Raw genomic sequence first — 23,436 nt, 5'->3', positions numbered from 1 at the left:
ACGACCATGCCTGGGCCCAGGTGCATTGGCGAGAAAGACATTGCCGCTTCATCTAGGATGGCATCCCTCACTTCAGGGGCACAGTGTGTTTTCTGTCAGCCAAGCTGTGCTTTAGCACGACCTGCTGCCGTCTCCACACACCAGTGCTGCAGCGTTTAAAGCTCGCAGCCGGGGTTGATGTTGCAGCGGAGGAGTAGGCTCTCTGAGAACCCCAGGCTGGGAGAGGAGGTAGGCCGCCCCAGTTTGCGAGCCGGGCCTAGACTCCACTACATTCACCTGGCCTGTCATTATAGAGAAGCAGCGTCCCTGACCGCATGCGCTTGTCCATGCGTCGATGGTCAAGTGGACCTTAGAGCAAAGCTCGGAACTCAGGGCCTGACTGATGTTATGAGACACGTGCTGGTGCAAGGCGGGGACGGCACACCAACAGAAGTAGTAACGGCCAGGCCCAGCATAGGGAGGTGCCGCAGCTGCCATCAGGTCACGGAAGGCCTGAGTCTCCACAAGCCTAAACGCCAACATCTCCAGGGCCAGCAGTTTTGAGATGAGGCCGTTGAAGGCTTGGGCATGTGGGTGGGTTGCGCTGTACTTCTGCCTGCAATGAAAAGCCTGGAAGATGGAGATTTACTGGAAGAGGCGCATGATGGCGCAGGCAAAAAGAGCAGAAGCAGGAAAAGGGGCAGATGAGGGTGAACTCCCCAAAGTGTCAGAGATAGATGTGGAGGTGTCTAGGCTGGTGGTCTGGACTGCAGCACCAGCACTGGAAACCGTGGAAGAGGCACGGTCGGCAATGCCGGCCGACGATTGTCCTGCGTTTGCTCTTTCCCACTGAGCCCAGTGCTTGCCTTACAAATGACAGCGCATGGCTGAGGTGCTCAAGTTGCTTTTCTCAGAGCCCCTATTAAGTCTTGAGTTGCACAGTGTGCAAATTGCACTTAGTTTGTCCTCCACACATAAATTGAAAAATCTACATATCATCGAGGGACGTGGCCTCGACGGGTGACTTTTGGGCGAGTGGCTAGTACAGGGAACATCTTGGGCCTTGCTGGCTCTGGCCTGGCTTTTGAAGCAGCTGTCCTGTGCCTCTGGACATGCCTCTGCCTCTAGCCACCTTTTTTGGTGCTGCACGTGCCTCCAGATCTACACTGCTTTTCACGCTACACATGACCACTGTCCAGGTTGGGTTGTTGGCCTTGTCGTCCACCATGGCGGATGCTCGAGTGTTTGGTCATCTGTTAGCTCCTTGGATTCGTGATGTGGTTGAACAGAGTCGAAGAGTGGAAAAGGACTCAAAAACAGCTCCTGGGAGGGGGCAAGGGTGGGATGACTCTGCTAGGAAGATTGGGCATGTTGGGAGGAAGGAGGGGCAGACTCTTGGGTATGAACACGACTGGAGGTAGTGGCTCACTGGCTGGTGGAAAAGCCGCTGGAAGCATTATCCGCTAGCCACTGCAACACCTGTTCCTGGTGCTTGGGCCTCGTCAGCGTTGTAGCCTGCACCCTGCTTAACGCAGCTATCAAATCAGGAATTGTGATGAGCGCATGCTAATGTTTCTTTAGGTTTAAATTCAAGTTTCTGTCCATATTAATGTAGAGGAAAGAAGGTTTCCAAGTATTATAATGGGATTCGATATTCGATCGAATATTGAGGGGCTACTCAAAACAAATATCAAATATTTCTCTACTCGCTCATCTCTAGTCGCTATCTCTTCCCCCGGATCCATAAATAATGATAGTACATGGGATTTACTTGTGCTTGTACCCGGCGAATACCCTCCTCTATCCTGCATGGAGAATCCACGGTGCTTGTACCAGCCGGGTTTTGTCTTCTTTAATGGACGTTTAACTTCCTAAATGGAGATAAGGACGGATAAACTGTATATAAGGATCTGCTTATGTTATATAGAGGTTGTCCAGCTATGGAAAAAAAAATACATTTTTGTACACCTTACTAGGGAATGTTGGTATGTCTTCTGCTCGGGATCCTCATCTCTTGGCCAGAGTGGAGAGAGGTACAAAGATTGTCTCTCCCTCTGGAGGATCCGTCCTCTCCCTCAGGAGGACCCGCCCTTTCCCTCAGGAGGACCCGCCCTCTTTCTTTGGAGGACCTGCCCTTTCCCTCAGGAGGACCCGTCCTTTCCCTCAGGAGGACCCATCCTTTCCCTCTGGAAGACCCGCCCTCTCCCTCTGGAGGACCCGCCCTTTCCCTCAGGAGGACCCGCCCTTTCCCTCAGGAGGACCCGCCCTTTCCCTCAGGAGGACCCGCCCTTTCCCTCAGGAGGACCTGCCCTTTCCCTCAGGAGGACCTGCCCTTTCCCTCAGGAGGACCCGTCCTTTCCCTCCGGAGGACCCGTCCTTTCCCTCCGGAGGACCCGCCCTTTGCCTCAGGAGGACCCGCCCTTTGCCTCAGGAGGACCCGCCCTTTGCCTCAGGAGGACCCGCCCTTTGCCTCAGGAGGACCTGCCCTTTGCCTCAGGAGGACCCGCCCTCTTTCTTTGGAGGACCCGTCCTTTCCCTCAGGAGGACCCGTCCTTTCCCTCAGGAGGACTCGCCCTCTTTCTTTGGGGGGCCTAGCCTCTCACTCTGGAGAACTTGTCCTGTCCTGCGTTACACATAATGTGTATTAAGGTAAATGGACACAGTATAATGCTTTCTTTTCCCTGTGGTGGTGCTGCAGGAAATCTGAACACTGCACAACTGATTGATGGTGGGGGGGGACTAGCAGAGCAAAAAAAAAAAAAAATATATATATATATATATATATATATATATATATGTGTGTGTGTTGTCCCGTTATGGACACTTATCCCCTATCCAGTGGTCAGGAGAACGGAGGTCCAAAAGCCCCCCACTAAGGCCAATTTGTGAACAGAGAGTCAGTGCACTTGTGTGACCGATACTCCATTCAGTCCAATGGTGCTGCAGGCGCTGCCGAAGATTTCAGTCCCGGCAGCCCTATAGAAGTGAATGGAGCGTTGGTTACACAAGTGCACTGGGGCTTCCTTTACTAGGCGGCCTAGGGGCGACTTTTGGTCTCTTGTCCTCCTGATCACTTGGAACTGTTTTTTTTTTTTTTAACCTATTCCCTACAGACGTTCTGGTTCTTTGATGTGAATGTTGGACTTCCAGGCTGGTTCCCGACACTAGGTCACATGATTAAAACCAGCACCAGCTCCCTATTATCCTTCTTTAATGGATGTGTATATTGGGGATAACTTTAAAATCACAATGTCCGCCGCCCCAGTGTACGTAATACCATGGAACACACGGAATAACACGTAAAGATATCGGACAGGCAGTAAAACATTCCTTGGATAAGCATTATATACACGAATAAGGTTCTATAGGTGGTTCCCCGTCACTTACTGGTCCCAGGAAGGTATTTCAGGATCCTGCAGAGAGTATATAGCTGTATACAGGAGATTAGAGGAATGCTACATCTAAGACGGTACCGTGCTGTAGTGGTAGAGAAGCCTCAACATCGCCCACTTTGAGCACCCAGTACACAAGGTTATGAGTGATGAGGTAGTTTTCATTCCAGCCTGGCCAAGCATCATTGTCCCTTCTTTCCCTGGGTTCTAGCATTGGTCTATGGTGTTTTGTCCTATGGTGACCTGCGCGCTGCTCCTGCTGGTAATGCCGTCAGTCTGGCTCGCCTGCGCTCACTATACATCAGGGCAGAGGAATGTTTTTCTTTGCATGGCACATTTTACAGGCTGTAAGGGCAGCTCGCTAGAATCCAGCATGACCTCATCATCCCTTGTTTGCCGTACATCTGATTTTGGGTGGGGACCCCTTGGCCTCGGCCAGGGGACTGCAGTCATTGTTAGAAACATTCACCTAGGGGGAATTGACATGTCCGTGCTTCATCTGTATGAGATGCTAATCCTGTGAGCCCTGGGGTATTAGGCAGCGGCTCTTCGGACCAAGGGTGTCAACTATTGCGCAATGTAACCGGAGCGATCTTCAGAGGAGGCATCACAAAAATGGAATGTGCAGTATCGGAACATCAGAAGTGTTTTGGGTGGAGCCCCCCTTTAAGCACATCATTGTCTCCTTATTACTTCATCAGAAGTTATAGCAAAGACGATGGCGGGGCTGCCGGTGCTGGGTGCCGAGGGGACGCCAAAGTGCAACTTTATTTAGCTTGCTACTTATACACAGGGCTAGGGCCCACCTGAAGGGGTTTTTCGGGTGAAGGAAAGTCTAATATGAAGAGGTGCTGCAGTTCCTTGGAACCACCACTATACAGTGGATGGGGCTGCTGTGCCACATCTATTTTGAAGGAGTCAGAGTTAGGCTGTGTATACATATAGGGTTCGGAGTCAGTGGTTTGACCTACCAACTCCACGGCCTTGTTTTCTACATCAGATATTTTCGTGCAGGGGAAGATGACAAACTTTATAATCTACTTTCTATAAGAAAAGTGCCCATGTCTTCACTTTGCCTTCCATCATTGATCAAATCTGTACAATAGAAGTCTATGGAGAGGGGAGGGGAAGAAGGAGAGAGCTCCTCAAAGCAAAGAGACATCTGAGCTATAGGGAGACAGTTCCTTTTCACAAGACAACCGGGTTATGAGTAATTATTATCCAGCTTTCTCCTGACAGAAATGACTCGTTAGTTCTGTAGACGCCTCATATCTTTGTGTCTTTCCTTTCCCCCCTCCCCTCTCCGTAGACTTCATTGTGAACTGACTCTGCCTTTGTATGGAGTATGGAGCAAAATCATTTAGATTGTGAATGTTGTTGTCTTCCAGGCGGTCTGTGGACGGTTTTAACCCTCGGAGGAGTGGGAAGCAAACAGTCCCCCGTACAGGAGCAATCCTCACCGCTCGCCAACCAAAGTCTCCTCCTCCTGCTGGTACTCGCCAACCTCACCGATTCCCCAGACTGCCCCAATCCTTTCCGACAAGCCATTATGTCCTTCAGAAACACACAAGGTATGTACGAGAAATGTACAACATGTCAGCATGAAACAGCGTTTGCACAACTGCATCTTCCTTCCTGAGGCGGACTGCCTTTAGATTGTAAGCTCTTGTGACTGAGACCCTTTTAACTTCTCAGTGCTATCGGGAATTAAATGGTTCTTGTATGGCAAATGATCAGGATTATTCAGCAGCGCAGAGTATTTCAGGAGAGTTGCGTTCCAATTGTGAGGTAGGCAGTGTCCTGTCCTCTTCTGTCACGGTAGTGAGAACAGGGACAGTGTTAAAACAAGACTGAGAGTTGGGAGAAGGACAAAAGGGAGATTAGAGACTCAGAGTTATTCAGTGGACGTAACAGGGCCCAGCAGCACAGAGTATTTCAGGAGAGAATGAAAAAAAAATAATAATAATAATAATAATAATAATAATTCACTAAGCTTTACAGATGTGATTTGTTGGTCTTTTCTTTCAGACAGTTCAGTGCCGCCCAGCCCAAGTCCTCACTCCTTCCAGATAAACTTTAATAGTCTGTATACTGCCATGTGCGAGCAACAAAAGTCTGACCAGGCCACCCTGCTCCTGTACACATTACTACATCAGAACAGCAACGTCCGCACCTATGTCCTGGCCCGCACAGACATCGAAAGCCTTGTAAGTATTCGGAATACTGATAGATATACTGTATATATACTGTATTTTTATACACAGTACAGACCACAAGTTTGGACACCTTCTCATTCAAAGAGTTTTCTGTATTTTCATGACTATGACAATTGTAGATTTACACTGAAGGCATCAAAACTATGAAGTAACACATGTGGAATTATATACTTAACAAAAAAGTGTGACACAACTGAAAATCTGTCTTATATTCTCGGTTCTTCCCAGTAGCCACCCTTTGCTTTGATTCCTGCTTTGCACACTCTTGGCATTCTCTTGATGAGCTTCAAGAGGTAGTCACCGGAAATGGTCTTCCAACAGTCTTGAAGGAGTTCCCAGAGATGCTTAGCACTTGTTGGCCCTTTTGCCTTCACTGCGGTCCAGCTCACCCCAAACTGTCTGGACTGGGTTCAGGTCTGGTGACTGTGGAGGCCAGAACATCTGGTGTAGCACCCCATCACTCTCCTTCTTGGTCGGATAGCCCTTACACAGCCTGGAGGTGTTTGGGGTCATTGTCCTGTTGAAAAATAAATGATGGTCCAACTGAACGAAAACCGGATGGAATAGCATGCCGCTGCAAGATGCTGTGGTAGCCATGCTGGTTCAGTATGCCATCAGTTTTGAATAAATCCCCAACAGTGTCACCAGCTTGGCCCCCCCACACCATCACACCTCCTCCTCCATGCTTCACGGTGGGAACCAGGCATGTAGAGTCCATCCGTTCACCTTTTCTGCGTCGCACAAAGACACGCTGGTTGGAACCAAAGATCTCAAATTTGGACTCATCAGACCAGAGCACAGATTTCCACTGGTCTAATGTCCATTCCTTGTGTTCTGTAGCCCACACAAGTCTCTTCTGCTTGTTGCCTGTCCTTAGCACTGGTTTTCTAGCAGCTATTTTACCATGAAGGCCTGCGGCTGCGCAAAGTCTCCTATTAATAGTTGTTGTAGAGAAGTGTCTGCTGCTAGAACTCTGTGTGGCATTGACCTGGTCTCTAATCTGAGCTGCTGTTAACCTGCGATTTCTGAGGCTGGTGACTCGGGTGAACTTATCCTCCGCAGCAGAGGCGACTCTTGGTCTTTCTTTCCTGGGGCGGTCCTCATGTCAGCCAATTTCTCTGTAGTGCTTGATGGTTCTTGCAACTGCACTTGGGGACACTTTCAAAGTTTTGCCAATTTTTTGGACTGACTGACCTTCATTTCTTACAGTAATGATGGCAACTCGTTTTTCTTTACTTAGCTGCTTTTTCTTGCCATAATACAAATTCTAACAGTCTATTCAGTAGGACTATCCGCTGTGTATTCACCTGACTTCTGCACAACACAACTGATGGTCCCAACTCCATTTATAAGGCAAGAAATCCCACTTATTAAACCTGACAGGGCACACCTGTGAAGTGAAAACCATTTCCGGTGACTACCTCTTGAAGCTCATCAAGAGAATGCCAAGAGTGTGCAAAGCAGGAATCAAAGCAAAAAGTGGCTACTGTGAAGAACCGAGAATATAAGACAGATTTTCTGTTGTGTCACACTTTTTTGTTAAGTATATAATTCCACATGTGGTAATTGAGTTTTGATGCCTTCAGTGTGAATCTACAATTGTCATAGTCATGAAAATACAGAAAACTCTTTGAATGAGAAGGTGTGTCCAAACTTTTGGTCTGTACTGTGTACAGTTTTTTTGGTTTTTTTTTTTATCCTGGGGACCTATTCACAGCATACAGCATCAATATCTGATCAGTGGACCCTGCACAGATCAGCTGTTCTGTTGTGGATGGAAGCCCCTCTGTTTCTCTCCAAATAATAGGCCCAGAGCTGCATTACCATCCACTCTATAGCGGTGGTGCTGGAGTAACAGGGTTGTCCAGGATCTGAAGGTAATCAGATTGGTCGGGGACCAAGACCCTAACAATGGCCTGATCGGCTGTTTTGACCTCCTAAAGCCATCTGTACTAAGTCTACAGCCAAAATCAGTTGCAAATGCATTAGTAAGCGCCACCGCTACAGTGTACAGAGCTCTGTACACTGTATACAATTCACACAGTATAGTGATGGTGCATGAATAGGAGCAGGACTGCTACTAATTAATACCTAGTATATGATCGGCACAGGGTCCAGGTGTCAGCGCATAGATCATCAGTATCCGTTAACGTCAGATCCTGGACAATCCCTTTAATACTCGCATAGGAGCAAAGCTGTTGCCGGCCCCATCCACTGCAGTAGCTTCTGACACTCTGAAGCAGCTGATCGGTGCGGGGTCCAGGTGTCAGACCCCAGCTATCCTGTGGATAGGTCATCAGCATAAAAACACTCCTTTGTCTGAACACCGCCAAACCATTAATCTATTGAAACAGGGACATGCAGCCCATCCTGTTGACTGATGGGGGGGTCATTCACTTATCTGTGTGAAGAGATTTGGTCCCGGTTACCTGAGCTCACTATAAACCTTCATAATTTCGGTATAAGATGAATGACCCACAGCAACAAAAACGTTACAGACAATATCAATAAATAAATAAATAAATTTAAAAAAAAAAATAAAAAAAAAATATATATATATATATATATATATATATATATATATATATATATAATTTTTATTTTTTTTAAGAAAGTAGCTTTTGTTTAAGGATACATAAAAGCACTGGATAAAACTGCTGATGCCTGTGAATTGACTCTGCGCTAGCTTATGACTAAGCATCGCTAATCTGTATCGAAACGCGTCAGCAGTTTTGTTCAGTGTTTTATGTGTCCTTAAAGGAGAGCGACCACAAGAAAAATTTAGGAAAAAGGCCCCTGTAGTCTTTAAGATGTGAAAATCTGTTTTCAGGGTCTTCTGTGCTCTTGAGGCTGCACTACTGAGAGGTGGTGAGCGCAACGCCTCCCCTTTAATGATAACTTTGTCCTCTTCACAGGTTCTGCCCATATTGGAGATTTTATACCATGTAGAAGAACGTAATTCCCACCACGTTTACATGTCTCTCATCATCCTCCTCATCCTCACAGAGGACGATGGATTCAACCGATCTATCCATGAAGTGGTAAGGTTATGGAGAGGAATGTGTTAATACCGATGATCGCCACACTGTCCCCCAGCCCATGCTGGATTTCCCATGTACTATATACATGATCGAACCGATTCTCCGCTGTGATTCATGGGTCCATCTGGGATCCTTTTTTGACAGACCTGTTCATCTCAGCGGGCAAATCATCATGGCCACCTTCCTGCAGGATGAGTAGCCAAAGCCTGAGGTGGGCAAGCCACCATATTTTAATCCCTCTTTTACTCTAGACCACCAGGGAATACAATTTATAACCCCATTCATACCGTAGACCACCAGATATTAACCCCTATACTACCCAAGACCACTAAGGATAAAACTTATAACCCCCTTCATACCATAGACCACCAGATATTAACCCCTGTACTACCCAAGACCACTAAGCATAAAATTTACAACCCCCTTCATACCATAGACCACCAGATATTAACCCCTACACTACCCAAGATCAATAAAGATAAAATTTATAGCCCCCTTCTTACCATAGACCACCAGATATTAACCCCTGTACTACCCAAGACCACTAAGCATAAAATTTATAACCCCCTTCTTACCATAGACCACCAGATATTAACCCCTACATTACCTAAGACCAATAAGCATAACATTTATAACCCCCTTCTTACCATAGACTACCAGATATTAACCCCTACACTACCTAAGACCAATAAGCATAACATTTATAACCCCCTTCTTACCATAGACTACCAGATATTAACCCCTACACTACCTAAGACCAATAAGCATAACATTTATAACCCCCTTCTTACCATAGACTACCAGATATTAATCCCTACACTTCCCAAGACCACTAAGCATAACATTTATAACTCCCTTCATATCTTAGACCATCAGGTATTAACCCCTGTACTACCCAAAACCACCAAGGAATAAAATATTTAACCCCTTTCTTTCCCTAGACCACCAGGCATTAATCTCCTCTACCCTAGATCTCTAGTAATCATGCCTTTCATACTCTAGAGCACCAGGTGTTAACCTCTATTTTACCCTAGCCCGCTGCTTATAGCATAAACCTCCACGATCCACCCTAGACCACCAGGACTAATGATGATGATCCTTTTACTACTTTATCTACCAGAAAAAATTTCAGGAAGTCAAAACTCTTTATCTTTCTTGTCTTGTTGTCTAACCCGGGTGCATCATGGAAATAAAACTGTATGACCTGTGTCTATGTGACCGTCCTGTCTACGAGCACTTCCTGAGAAGCCCCTTAAATCTCTCGTTCCTCCATTTGGCCCACTTGCTCGGTCTTTGTATAGTTCTTGGCCCAGGTCTTTAGCTTGAAGTTTCCTCCCACCTCTGTTTACCTGCGACAGGAGCCGGCCACCCTCTTACTGCCACCCTATTACTGAGCTATTTCTTGCCATGCTAAGTGTGTGTGGCACAAGACGCATCAGCTTTTTATTCGGAAAAGAAATCTTGGCTTGTGCGGAGACCTCTAATTTACTGCGGAGGCTCCTCGCATGTTCCTTCCCAGAGACACCTGATTGTTACATTAAATCAGGACTTGTCACACTCGACTGAGAAAGTTGCTGTTACTTGGTTGGAAAATGATGTTCTTAAGTGCACGGATTAAAGGATAATTTCTTAAAATAACTGAAAGTTTGGGTGGAAATTTCCATCAGTGGTACCTTGAGACGAGGAACGTATGCTGCAGGATAGCTTTATTGGGAGCGCTGGAATCATAAGCCTTAAAGGGGTACTCCTATTTGTTAGACATTTATGGATACATGACCTATATATCCCACCCCTGGGGACCCCATCTCATGGCTGCAGTAGTAGGGACGGGTGGTATATTTTTGGAAGTCCCATAAAAATGAATGGAGAGCTAAACTTGGCACACTTTCCATTCTCTGCAGCATTGAGGCAAGGGTCAGGGACCCCCATTCTTTAGACATGGGTCATAGTAGTCTCTGCAACCTTATGTATATAATGTGTATATATCTCAGAATCATGTGGATGCTCTTGGGTATGTCTTGTAATTACCCATTGTAGTTAATGGGTTGTCTGCCATCTTATTTCCGTCTCCTTTTAATATGGTCTCCCTAATGCTTCTCGTTTCCCATTCCTCCTGGCTTGCACTGCCTTGACTCCTATCTAAATATAGTAGTGATATAGAATAGAGAGGAGCGAACACTGTTCGGATCAGCCGATCCGAACAGCACGCTCCCATAGAAATGAATGGAAGCACCTGTGACACTGACTTTGCCGGCGGCTGACCGGCGTCACAGGTGCTTCCATTCATTTCTATGGGAGCGTGCTGTTCGGATCGCTGATCCAAACAGTGTTCTCTCATCTCTAATATAGAACTTCCTTCCCCTAAGTTAGGGTGCGTCCACATTTTCGCCATGTGATCAGTTTTTCTAGTCCATCGACCATAAAAAAAAACAAAAAACAAAAAAACGGTCCTCCGTCCTCCTAATTCTGGACAAACTGATTCAGAGGGACGACAATTATCTATAATGGGGTCCCTTGACTAGCCATTGTTTTCTTCCTGATATTGTCCGACAAAAAAGTTGTGCTTGCAAGACTTTTACGTCCCTGATTTTAGATGGATTCTGTCCCAGAGGATCCGAACCAAGACTTCAATGCAGGTGTGAACATAGTCTCTATATATTCCATTGTAATGCAGTTTCAGCCTAACTTCCCTGCCTCCTGCTTTTGATAGGTTTCTCCCTGTCAGTTCTTTCAAGTAGGAGGCAAGTAGAGCAGTTTAAAATTGTATCTCATAGGATACATTGGAGATTCTGCACACAGCACAACTTTGCAGCTTATCAATGCATTAGCTCACCTACTACATCATCGCACTTCTTCTTCCTTAGAAAATTACATCTCCATCAGCACTAGTCGGATGTATTAAGGTCGGTATAGCTTGTAGGGAAGGTGTTGGTTGAGACATGTTATAGCTAATTCTACAGTTCACAGAAAGTTCTGCACACAGGAGAACTGACATTCAGTCTTCACAGCCCCAAGAATCATGTAGTGATAGCACATGGACTCCACTGCAGATGTGAAAGGAGGTTTCTTCTTCAGCCTAAGACAGCCTTTTCTAGTTGCAGAGGTTTGTGACCTTGAGACACCATCTCCGAGGGCGCAAATTCACATGCTCATTAGACAGCAGCCGTGAACGTGATGTCCAGCTCTCGTCTATGGAAACTTCCATCCATTTGACAGGCAAAAGACAAACACTGTAAATAACCTCTAAGACCACAGAACGTGTAGTGTGAACGCCGACAGAAACATTCCCCCTTTATTGTAGCCATAAACTGTGTCCCAGCTGTCTGCTGCATTTATGAGTGTCCTTCCAATGTTTGGGGGCCACATTCCAGCTTTTCTAAATATATTACCCTGTTGTATATCGAGCGGTAGAACAGGAGATGTCCACTGGGGGAGCTGTTGGCACTTATTAAAGGGGATGTTAATATATATATTTTTTTTTTTTATGTGAAGATCTATGTCCAAATCCTTTGTCACTAGAGTGCATACAGTAGGCAGATCCTTCCCACTTGTCAGCTTTACTGTGTAGACTGGGGTGTATAGACAGGATAGGACAGTCTGCTGCTCTGTGCGAGGTCCGGGTGTAAGATTGTAAGATCACATACTGATGGCCGATCACGCAGATAGGTCATCAGTATGAAAACGCGATTTGCAGCTGGACATTCCCTTTAAGAGATGGAAACACTAAGTGCAATATAAAGGTGCAGACCTATTCATTCATATATTGAGTAAGGTTTTTCTTTCGGTGCCGTCGCTCATCCAGACTCTTCCACCCCATCTCCCTCTCTTTGTTATACTCGGTCATATCCCTGGCGTACTGACCTCAGCAGGCGGGCGTCTTTCCAGCCTCCCCGCGCCAGCATTTACCGCTGGATCCCTTTCAGTCATGTTTCACAACAATAAATAAATAGTTTTTAAGGCAGTGCGGCCTTTATGTCAGGATTTACAGGGAGAGATTTCTACTGAATGAGCGGCAGGAGAAGGGAATTACCACATGCATGTCTATTGATCTCCCATCTGGTTCTCATATTATTGATCCCTGCTTATTTGACATGTAATGTTGGACAGGAGACTTGGCCATGTTCAGTTTTTGTGCTAGTTGCTAGCTGACGGGATCTGTTCTCGATTATTCTCCATGTTAAAAATGGCTGGTTATCAAATTATGAGCCCCTGCAATGGCAATGATCAGTACTGGAGAACCCAAGTTACACATCACGTATCAAGCAAGTATCCGATTAACCTTCTGAAGCATCTCATAGTTATAACCAATTGTAAAGAAAGGTGTGACAACAGATATGGTCACCTATACAGTATCCATGGAAGTTGTCAGTGAGCAACTTATGGCTGTCTGGTTACTTTATAAAGGCAAGACTCTCCGCAGCTGCACTCACTATTCTGCTGATGGAGTCACTGCATTGATATACTGATCCTGAGTTACATCCTGTATTATACTCCGGAGCTGTACTCACTATTCTGCTGGTGCAGTCACTGTGTACGTACATTACATTACTTATCTTGTACTGATCCTGTGTTGCATCCTGTATTATACTCCAGAGCTGCGCTCACTATTCTGCTGTTGCAGTCACATACATTACATTACTTATCCTTTACTGATCCTGAGTTACATCCTGTATTATACTCCAGAGCTGCGCTCACTATTCTGCTGGTGCAGTCACTGTGTACATACATTACATTACTTAACCTGTACTGATCCTGAGTTACATCCTGTATTATACTCCAGAGCTGCGCTCACTATTCTGCTGGTACAGTCACATACATTACATTACTTATCCTGTACTGATCCTGAGTTACATCCTGTATTATACCCCAGAGCTGCACTCACTATTCTGCTGGTACAGTCACTGTGTACATACATTATATTACCTATCCTGTACTGATCCTGAGTTACATCCTGTATTATACTCCAGAGCTGCACTCACTATTCTGCTAGTGCAGTCACTGTGTACATACATTACATTACTTATCCTGTACTGATACTGAGTTACATCCTGTATTATACTCCAGAGCTGCGCTCACTATTCTGCTGGTACAGTCACTGTGTACATTACATTACTTATCCTGTACTGATCCTGAGTTACATCCTGTATTAGACCCCAGAGCTGTACTCACTATTCTGCTGGTACAGTCACTGTGTACATACATTACATTACATTACTTATCCTGAGTTACACCCTGTATTATACTCCAGAGCTGCGCTCACTATTCTGCTGGTACAGTCACTGTGTACATACATTACATTACATTACTTATCCTGAGTTACATCCTGTATTATACCCCAGAGCTGTACTCACTATTCTGCTTGTACAGTCACTGTGTACATACATTTCATTACTTATCCTGTATTATACTCCAGAGCTGCGCTCACTATTCTGCTGGTACAGTCACTGTGTACATACATTACATTACTTATCCTGTACTGATCCTGAGTTATATCCTGTATTATACTCCAGAGCTGTGCTCAATATTCTGCTGGTGCAGTCACTGTGTACATACATTAAATTACTTATCCTGTACTGATCCTGAGTTATATCCTGTATTATACTCCAGAGCTGTGCTCACTATTCTGCTGGTGCAGTCACTGTGTACATACATTACATTACTTATCCTGTACTGATCCTGAGTTACATCCTGTATTATACTCCAGAGCTGCGCTCACTATTCTGCTGGTACAGTCACTGTGTACATACATTACATTACTTATCCTGTACTGATCCTGAGTTACATCCTGTATTATACTCCAGAGCTGCACTCACTATTCTGCTGGTACAGTCACTGTGTACATACATTACATTACTTATCCTGTACTGATCCTGAGTTACATCCTGTATTATACTCCAGAGCTGCACTCACTATTCTGCTGGTACAGTCACTGTGTACATACATTACATTACTTATCCTGTACTGATCCTGAGTTACATCCTGTATTATACTCCAGAGCTGCACTCACTATTCTGCTGGTGCAGTCACTGTGTACCTATATTCAGTACAGGATCTGTTCTATGTAATTAGGTATAGGCTATAAAATAGCTTTTCTAGTTTTCATGATGATCTTGCTTTGTCCCTGCAGATACTGAAGAACATCACGTGGTACTCTGAGCGGGTGCTCACTGAAATCTCTCTGGGCAGTCTGCTCATTCTCGTGGTGATCAGAACTATTCAGTATAACATGACTCGTACAAGGGTGAGTACAAATAGGACTTTCGGCACCATGAGAGGCTCGTGTGCAAGCGCTTATCGGATGTACGATGGTTCATGGTTACAACTCAGTAATGTACCTAAAGGTGAAATCTGTCAATTTTGTGTTAAAGGAGTTTTCCTAGACTTGTGGCCTTGTCATTCTTCACCAGGCACAGCTCGGTGCATTGTAAAGCAGTGTTCAGTATGGAGCTCAGTCCAATTCACTTGAGTGGGACTGAGCTATAGTAAGCTGCACAGTCGGACGCGGCCACTAAACAATGTACAGAAGCTGTGCCTGGTAAACAATACTTGCCGAAACAAGTATCAGCCGTACGTGACAAAGTCCCAGAAAACCCCTTTAACGTGCACAAGCCCATCAGCTTCCTTAAAGATATGTCCAAGACTCCATAATGTTACATAAGGTGCTGTCAGACGCCTGTTAAGGATAGGCCATGAATATGTACTCTTGGACAACCCCTTTAAATTCTGAACTATGTATTTTGCCCAGCCTGTTATTAACCCTTTACCACGGCAGAACACAGACAAGCGCTGTACCCTAATGATGCTGCAGGGAATTGAGTAGGACCGCCCCTTTAACTAGAGTCATGCTGCAGTCAAAGTAAAATTTTTGAGGGTATCACACTTGTGTGCACATTACTAAACAGATGATATCAGGTTCCTACGCGTTGTTGTGCTAAATATTCTGCAGTGACTAATGTTGGTTGCACGTTTCGAGAAGCTCATGTTTCTGGGTCCAGAGGAGGCCAACGATGGCAGCCAGCAAATATTTGGAATCTGTAATTTTAGTGACATCAACACTCCTCACATATTTAATTAAAATAAGAGCCCTCCTCAGTACCTGGCTCCAAATTTCAGATTGGATTCCGCAAATGAAAATGAATTGTTACAGCTCAGATTACGGCGTGACCGCATTACCTAATCTCCAACCAGGCCTTGCCCAATAAATTAATCTGAAGGGTCATTTACGGGTCTGTTCTTCTTGGTAAACATGTGACACACAGAACTGAATATATGCTATAGAAAAATGAAATACTATGTCATTGTATAAAAGGATTATCCCGGTGTTAGAACCGAATTGTCTGGGGTAGCGCATTCCAGAGAACTGGCGCAGCACAGGGAGAGTCCTAGGGGCGGATTTGTGATTCCTTGTACCCTGGTTTTCTGCAAAATTGCATTTTTTTTTTTGGTGCTCAAATCTGGCAATGTTTTTGTGCCAAAACATTGCCAGCTTTTCTGTTTTGCACTATTCTCGAAACTTTCTCAAAAAGGCTGCGTTGATGGCATGCAGATTTATGAGCATTGAGCTGGCGTGGCTTGCATGGCCTTAAAGACGGTAAGTGTCAAAGGAGGCTTTTACCTCATATATTAGGCACACCCTCTCTTGGCAATAGGGTTATGAAGACTGGCATTGGTAACTCCAGTCTTCATAGGTCTCTCCTTTAGAGTGTTGTTCCTGCCAGCGGCGGCCATGGGTGTACAGTAAGAGTATATTGAAGGGTAATTTCCATTTTAGTAAATTGCTGATAAGATTAGGGATTAGGTGGCTGCATGTCCCAACCACCAGGGGGATACTTATGGAAACAGGTTAGCAATGGTGGCATTGGAGCTGCGGAAACAGCGTAGCACATGTAGCTTTGTAGCATTCTCTTCTATGGGTGTTATGGAATCGGTGTACAGTAACTTTGCTTGCTTATTACTGATGGTCGGCACTTGTGGCCAGTTATTCCCATCTTTGCAGCAATTTGCCAAGATGGTTATAGTCTTTTATAAGCAGATCATTCATCACCTCCACCATCTTAGCATCCTTCAATAGGCCCTGCTTCACTGAGTCCGGTGCAGTTGGAATTTTTTCTCTAGCCTTCACCGTTCCCGAGAAATCATTTCTGTTACCTTCAGCGCCTACTATAGTCATTAGGCTCTATACTGTCAGATGGGCGGTCCTGGGATGGAACAGGTAGTCTAAGACCGCCCACTTTACAGTAGAGAGGGTGTATTAGTGTACTGGATTCTGAAACTAACAGCAGTGATTACTCAGGAATGGTGCGGGCTAGAGAAAAAATTCCAACTGCGCCAGACTCAGTGGAGCGGGGACTATTGAAGGGTGTAAAGAGATGGAGTTGTTGGAAAACGTGAAAGATCTCATTTAAGGATGGGGTAGTAGAACTTGTTGTGTTTCAGTATTACACACCTCCATTTACTTTTCTTGCATACACTGCAGGGCATGGAAATTCAGACTGGCTACCAGTCACTCCACTGCCCATCTAGGGTAGCTCATACAGAATGTGTGTGTGTGTGTGTGTATGTAGAGTATATATAATATATATATATATATATAATTATAATATATACACACAAATAAAATACTAATAGCATTTTGTTCCTACAGGACAAGTATCTTCATACCAATTGCTTGGCAGCGCTGGCCAACATGTCCGCCCAGTTCCGATCCCTCCATCAGTACGCTGCACAGAGGATCATCAGGTATTGTGCACCAGTCATTAGAAATGTCTATATACCACATATGTAATATACGGTAGAGATTATAGACTGTGTATACAGGGAAGAGAACAGCTTGTCAAGTAATAGTTGCTGCTCCAGCACCAGGTTTTATCACAAGGTGTTGCCCCTAGTGGCTGGATGTTATCTCTGCAGCGGCCAACAAAGCGGGTGGATGTCTGCAGTGCTCAGGCTGGTCCATACAGGGGGATCAATTTCCCTTTTAAAACCTAAAAGATGCAGCGTTCCCCTTAATAATTCTCCTGCTGCTCCCATTCCAACACTTGCCAGGAACCCACTAATCTGTATACACAGAATAAGGTGCCCAGCCAGTCGCTGGCACACAAGGGTCACCTCTGCGGGCATTGGTTGGCTGAATGTTGAGCCTTTCCTGTGTATTAAAATGGAAGTTGAGCCCAGCGGGCACGGGGTAGGCGTCATAGGGGTGTGCTGAGGGATTTGGGTTTTTACCTATTTTAAGTGTGTTTTAAATAAATGCTCTGCCATAGACAACCCCTTCAAGCCCAGAAATGGTTCAGTCCTGTAAGCGGATCACTGGGAGTCAGATTGTTGGGACCTCCAGTGATCATCATCAGAGGGGGGGTGCCATGTCCTGCGCTTGTCCTGTATATAAGCTGACACTCCTTCCCTGGTATATGGGACTGCCTGCAGTATACAGGGCTTCTAAATGTCCATCACAGTTTTAGCCAACAGACCAGGTTTGGACGGTTTCTGCTCCACTGTAGAGAATACGTCCCCCCCCCCCCCATGTGCTTAGGAGGCCTTTGTGTAATATCTGGAGGGTTAGCTCCCTGAAGAATTCCTCCAACCAAGAAAAGTCCTAAATTTTCCTCCTTGGAGTTTTACAGTGTTTACTCAGCCTCGCAGGGCAGCTACAATAGGAAAGTGCGCATAAAAGGGATTTATGGTGTTTAGGCGAAGCGCAGCGTCTGTTTGTGTTACAGGGTAGAGATTTGTGATCTACATAATAAAGATGGAAAAAAAATCCCTAAAAACAGTGAAATGGATCGCAGCGATGTCTGTGCGCAACGAGAAATATCACCTCCTGGGTACAGGTTCTGATCATTCATACCGGTCAGCAGAGTTGTAATACCAGATCCAACCTATGCACCAGAGTGGCGCTTTTCCTGGGAAGATACAAAAAAAATATATTTTTTTTTCCTAGCCTATACAACTACTTGGAAGGAGTGCTGCCGGTTCTCCTGACATATCTGTGTACTGCGTGTGTGTACCTACACCAAACCACCAACATGACCTTATATTAAGAGTCCCAGACTTTGCTATGGTAGACCTGCCTGCCCTGAGGTTGTCTAAAGGATCCATCTCCTCCAGGATCAGTAGAGGGCCAACATTTAAAGAATGCAAAGAGTTAGTGTTGGTGGAAAAAGGTCCCTTTTAAAGGGGTTGTTCAGGCATTAAAGGGATCCTATCGTTAAAACGACATTTTTTTCTCCCTAACACGTAGGAATAGCCTTGAGAAATACTATTCTTCTACTACCTTTAGATGTCTTCTCCACGCCCCCGTTCGGTGTTAATCCCGATTTTTGTCGGTATGCAAATGAGTTCGCTCACAGCACTGAGGGCGGGCCCCAGCACTCAAACAGCACTAGGGGCGTCAACAATGCTGCGAGAGAACTCTCCAGCACCACCTCCATTTTCTTCAGGAACAGCCTCTCTGTGCATCGTCTTGCAGTGCTGGCTTCAAACTTCTAGGCCTTGGGCAGAGCCGACTGCGCATGCCCGCCTGGTGTAAGCAGCCATTTTCTTGTGGCCACTTACACAGTAAACTGGGGTAAGTGGCCACAAGAAAATGGCCGCCCGCATGTGAAGTCGGCTCTGCCTGAGGCCTGATGGCAGAGCCAACTGCGCATGCCTAGAAGTTTGACCCCCCCAGCACCGGAAGAAGACTCATGGAGAGGCCATTCCAGAAGAGGATGGAGGCGGCGCTGGAGTTTTCTCTCACACCATTGGGGACGCCCCCAGTGCCGCAAGAGAACTCATTTGCATACAGAAGAAAACCGGGATTTCTACCAAACGGCGGCGCGGAGAAGACATCAAAAGGTAGGAGAAAAGCCTATGTGTTAGTCAGAAAAAATGTCGTTTTAATGATAGGATCCCTTTAAAAATACATGTTCGGTGGGGGACTGACAACTGGCCCCTACGTGGATCAGCTGTTTGGAAGTATGTCCGTACCCTGAACTAGAAGCATATAGCTTTTTGCACTGTATAGTGGCCAAGTGCCGTTACTGCTGAAGTTGATGGGAGCAGGGCATACAGAGTTCGCTGCTTCCAGCTCCATGCACTGTATAATACACATACCAGATACAACCCGGAGTATCTGATCAGTACAGGGGCCAGCTCTCAGCCCCCCCCCCCCCCCCTACCCTTCAGATATTTATGGTTTATCTTCAGGATAGGCCATGAATTAAAAATCAAACCTTCTCTATGACCCCTCAGTACTGTGCCTGGCATCCAGCAGATTTCTTAATACGTTTTTAAGAGGATCCCGATGATGTAACGGTCTTAGAAAAGATACTTCTCGGGGAGACACAGACACTCATGGCATTTATAAAGGTACCCGGCCTCATTATAAACGCCCTCTGTGCAATCCCGTGGACAAGTTGGCGCGGCCCGGTACAGTAATTCATGCAGCGTTACGGTGATGCAACTGGCGCCGTCATGGGGATCCCAGTCCTCTTCTGGGGACATGGAACAAAGCCGACTACTGAACCCAGCATCCCGGGCCCGCTCCTGAGGACAATTGTCACCTCTCCCGGACCGGCGTCACGTATAGCCTTCCTTCTATAGTGCTAATTGGTTTACCAACAAAATCCAGCGTTGAAAAGGGAGAATTTTTCCAAACGTGTTTTTTTTTTTTTTCTTCTTCTTTTTTTTCTTCCAGTGTTTAAATTGGCACGGCTGAAGTTTTCCTTTCTTGGGAACTGAACGCCCACCGAGACGGACCACGTGTGCTTAATCTTGGCATGTGGGAACCTTAGTTTTCCATCCCTCTGTTTAAGGTCATATGCCCCACAGTTTAAGACATCAAACAGCGTCATTTTATCAAGCTCTGGAAATAGGCCTGTATTTATGAGAGTGTCTGCCGGGGGTTTACTGCCCGAGGAGCGCAGCTGGAAAGGGATGGCATTTACACAACGGAAAAAAACGATCCAGCCCGTATCTGCGGAGAGCGCGAGACCCGGCCGGGCACCATCCACACACCGCGCGAGGCTGGCACATTCTTTCCTATACAGTTACCGCCGAGCCGCGCGTAGTTCATAGTAATGGAGGAAGCTCTGTGATACCCGCCCGGCCTGCAGGGTCGTTTCAACTTATTAACTCTTTCATTCCCAGGATGAAAGGAAACTTTTTAAAGAGAGTCTGTCACCAGGGCGAAGGCTATTAAGGCCTCGTTCATACAACCTGGCATATTGGAGCAGTTCGGAGCAATGAAGCCGCCCTCATTGCTCCAGATTATTCATCTGCCTATTGTAAAATAAATTGATGTCTCCGCATCAGGGGCAAGAGTTACGTTAAAGTGACCCGGCCTGTCCATCTGGGTTGCTGGTTTCATATGCTACACCCTGGTGACAGAGTCCCTTACCCCTGTAAATGTGACCTATTAAAGGATTTCACCCTGTCCTTTCTTATCATGGGGGTCTGAGCAACTGAACTTAAGAATGGGGAGTCCTTGTATTACTCTTCCGATGGGGGTGGTAGTCTCACTTTTATATGGTCGGCCTAGCAGTATTGGAGTCCTTGTATTCCTCCTCCGGTGGCAGCAGTAGTCTCACTTTTATATGACTGGCCTAGCAGTAGTAGAGTCCTTGTATTCCTCCTTCGGTGGGGGCAGTAGTCCCACTTTTACCCCCCTCGGCCTAGCAGTATTGGAGTCCTTGTATTCCTCCTCCAGTGGGGGCAGTAGTCTCACTTTTACCACCTCAGCCTAGCAGTATTGGAGTCCTTGTATTCCTCCTCCAGTGGGGGTAGTAGTCCCACTTTTACCCCCCTCGGCCTAGCAGTAGGGGAGTCCTTGTATTCCTCCTCCGCTTGGGGTAGTAGTCTCACTTTTATATGGTCGGCCTAGCAGTATTGGAGTCCTTGTATTACTTCTCTGGTGGGGGTAGTAGTCCCACTTTTACCCCCCTCGGCCTAGCAGTATTGGAGTCCTTGTATTACTCCTCCAGTGGGGGTAATAGTCCCACTTTTACCCCCTTGGCCTAGCAGTATTGGAGTCCTCCTGGCTGTGGCCGTCGCTCCTCGCAGGCTCGGACGTCACTGTCCGTTTTCTCCCATCAGCAGCTTCTTCAGAAGTTAATGAACTTAACAAGTTAATAAATAGATGCAGATGGAGGCCGTTGTTGTTATGTCTACGGGGGCGCTGCGGTGACTCCACAATGTAGTCTAGTTACTTAAGATTGTGCAATGCTCATTACCCTCATCAGGGCGAGCGTCGCGGGAACCGGACAGACAGTAAGGGATGGGAGAATGACATGGAGCAAGTGTTAAAGAGCCAATACCCCTGACATCAAGTGTCTCTGATGTGCCTGTCAGTAGCGTCACTCAGCTTTCTACAAACTCTGAATGGCAGGGTAATCTGTATTGCTATGCACAGTTATTTTTCCATACACCATCCTCAGGCCTTATAGAAACCTAAAAGTTAGGGATGAAGGATGTGAAGATGAGGGACATGGCGGCGTCATAAGGGGCTAACATTATTCTCGGGTGACATTTCACCTGGGGGAGACGAGAAACATAGTCTGATTGATCCCTTGGGGAAAATGCAGATGTGAACAGAGCCTAACCTTTTAGGTTTGTCCTATAGGGTGGGTAATCTACAGGGACCCAGTATATCTCTTTTGAGCAGTGGATGTGAAGGGTTAACGCGCTGGTGAAGCTTTCTCTCGGGGGACGCTTCCCATGAGACGACTGTCTGGCAGTGTAATGAATAGGGCGATACTGCGCGCTATCTGGATGCGGGCTGTCTGCATACTTGGCATGTTTTCTAGGAAGCGCAGATAATGGTGACAGGATAACAGTATGTTATATATGTGGAGAGGAAAAATAAAGTCCTGAGAACCGGTCCTGGCGATTATCTGCGCCGTCGACACAGCCTCAGACTTGTAGGTGGCATGGCGGTCAGGTGAGACAACGGCGGCAGCTTCCGCACCACACTAAGTGCTAATTCGGTGTCAGGGCAAGGAGTGCATGGACATATTGAGATGCAGGGTAAGGAATATGCACATAAGGCCTACTAGGTGGAAATGGAGAATTTTCTCTAGCGCCACCTCTTGGAAGGCAGCTCTCTATAGATCAATGCTAGTAGCGTGAAGTGGGAGTAAAGCCAAGCCAGAATATCTCCTCCAAAAAGGATGAGACCCTTCCACAGACAGCTGTTTTGGGGTGAATGCCCCTCATTAGTGCAAAGCAGGGAGGGTACAGAGCCCTCACCCAGCTAGCCCGTACCCTGCCCCTCAAAACAGCTGTCTGTGGATGGGTCTTTTCCTTTTGGAGGAGATATTCTGGCTTGGTGTTATTCCCAGATCACACTACTAGCATTGATGTATAGAGAGTCGCCTTCCAAAAGGTGGCGCTAGAGAAAATTCTCCATTTCCAACAAGGAGGACTTGCTTACATATTCCTTACCCAGAATTCTTAGCAGGACATGTGTAGTCTAATAAGTCCTTGTACACCTCACTGTACTATAAGACTTAGTGCGCCTTCTGAACTATAGCAATGCAGTAAATTCCCCTAATCCGGCAGCCCCTGGACGGACAAGTTTGACGCAGACCTTTCCTTCACCCCTCATATTGAATCACTCGCACGTTCGTGTCACCGCCACCTCAAAAACATCTCCAGAATACGCCCTTTCCTTACCAGAGATGCACTAAAGACACTTATTGTCTCTCTGATTCATTCTCGCCTTGACTACTGTAACTCCTTACTAATCGGTCTTCCCCTCACTAAACTCTCCCCTTTACAATCTATTCTGAATGCAGCGGCCAGGCTCATCTATCAGTCTAGACGCTACAG

The 23,436-nt window shown here is 46.1% G+C and overlaps 1 protein-coding gene across 2 annotated transcripts in view; it reads left to right on the top strand.

Moving 5' to 3' along the window:
* DYM (dymeclin) overlaps nucleotides 1-23,436 on the top strand; it is a 232,536-nt gene that overhangs the window by 89,742 nt on the left and 119,358 nt on the right. For both annotated transcript variants that reach the window (XM_075268966.1, XM_075268958.1), the window contains exons 9-13: nucleotides 4,760-4,942; nucleotides 5,400-5,578; nucleotides 8,503-8,628; nucleotides 14,756-14,869; nucleotides 17,273-17,367. In XM_075268966.1, the coding sequence (XP_075125067.1) occupies nucleotides 4,760-4,942; nucleotides 5,400-5,578; nucleotides 8,503-8,628; nucleotides 14,756-14,869; nucleotides 17,273-17,367 (697 nt within the window). The remainder of the gene's footprint in view (nucleotides 1-4,759; nucleotides 4,943-5,399; nucleotides 5,579-8,502; nucleotides 8,629-14,755; nucleotides 14,870-17,272; nucleotides 17,368-23,436) is intronic.

The sequence above is a fragment of the Leptodactylus fuscus genome, chromosome 1 (genome assembly GCF_031893055.1).
Source record: "Leptodactylus fuscus isolate aLepFus1 chromosome 1, aLepFus1.hap2, whole genome shotgun sequence".
Taxonomy (NCBI): domain Eukaryota; kingdom Metazoa; phylum Chordata; class Amphibia; order Anura; family Leptodactylidae; genus Leptodactylus; species Leptodactylus fuscus.
Note: the sequence above shows the minus strand (reverse complement) of the source record. Positions and strands in the feature narration are given on the sequence as shown.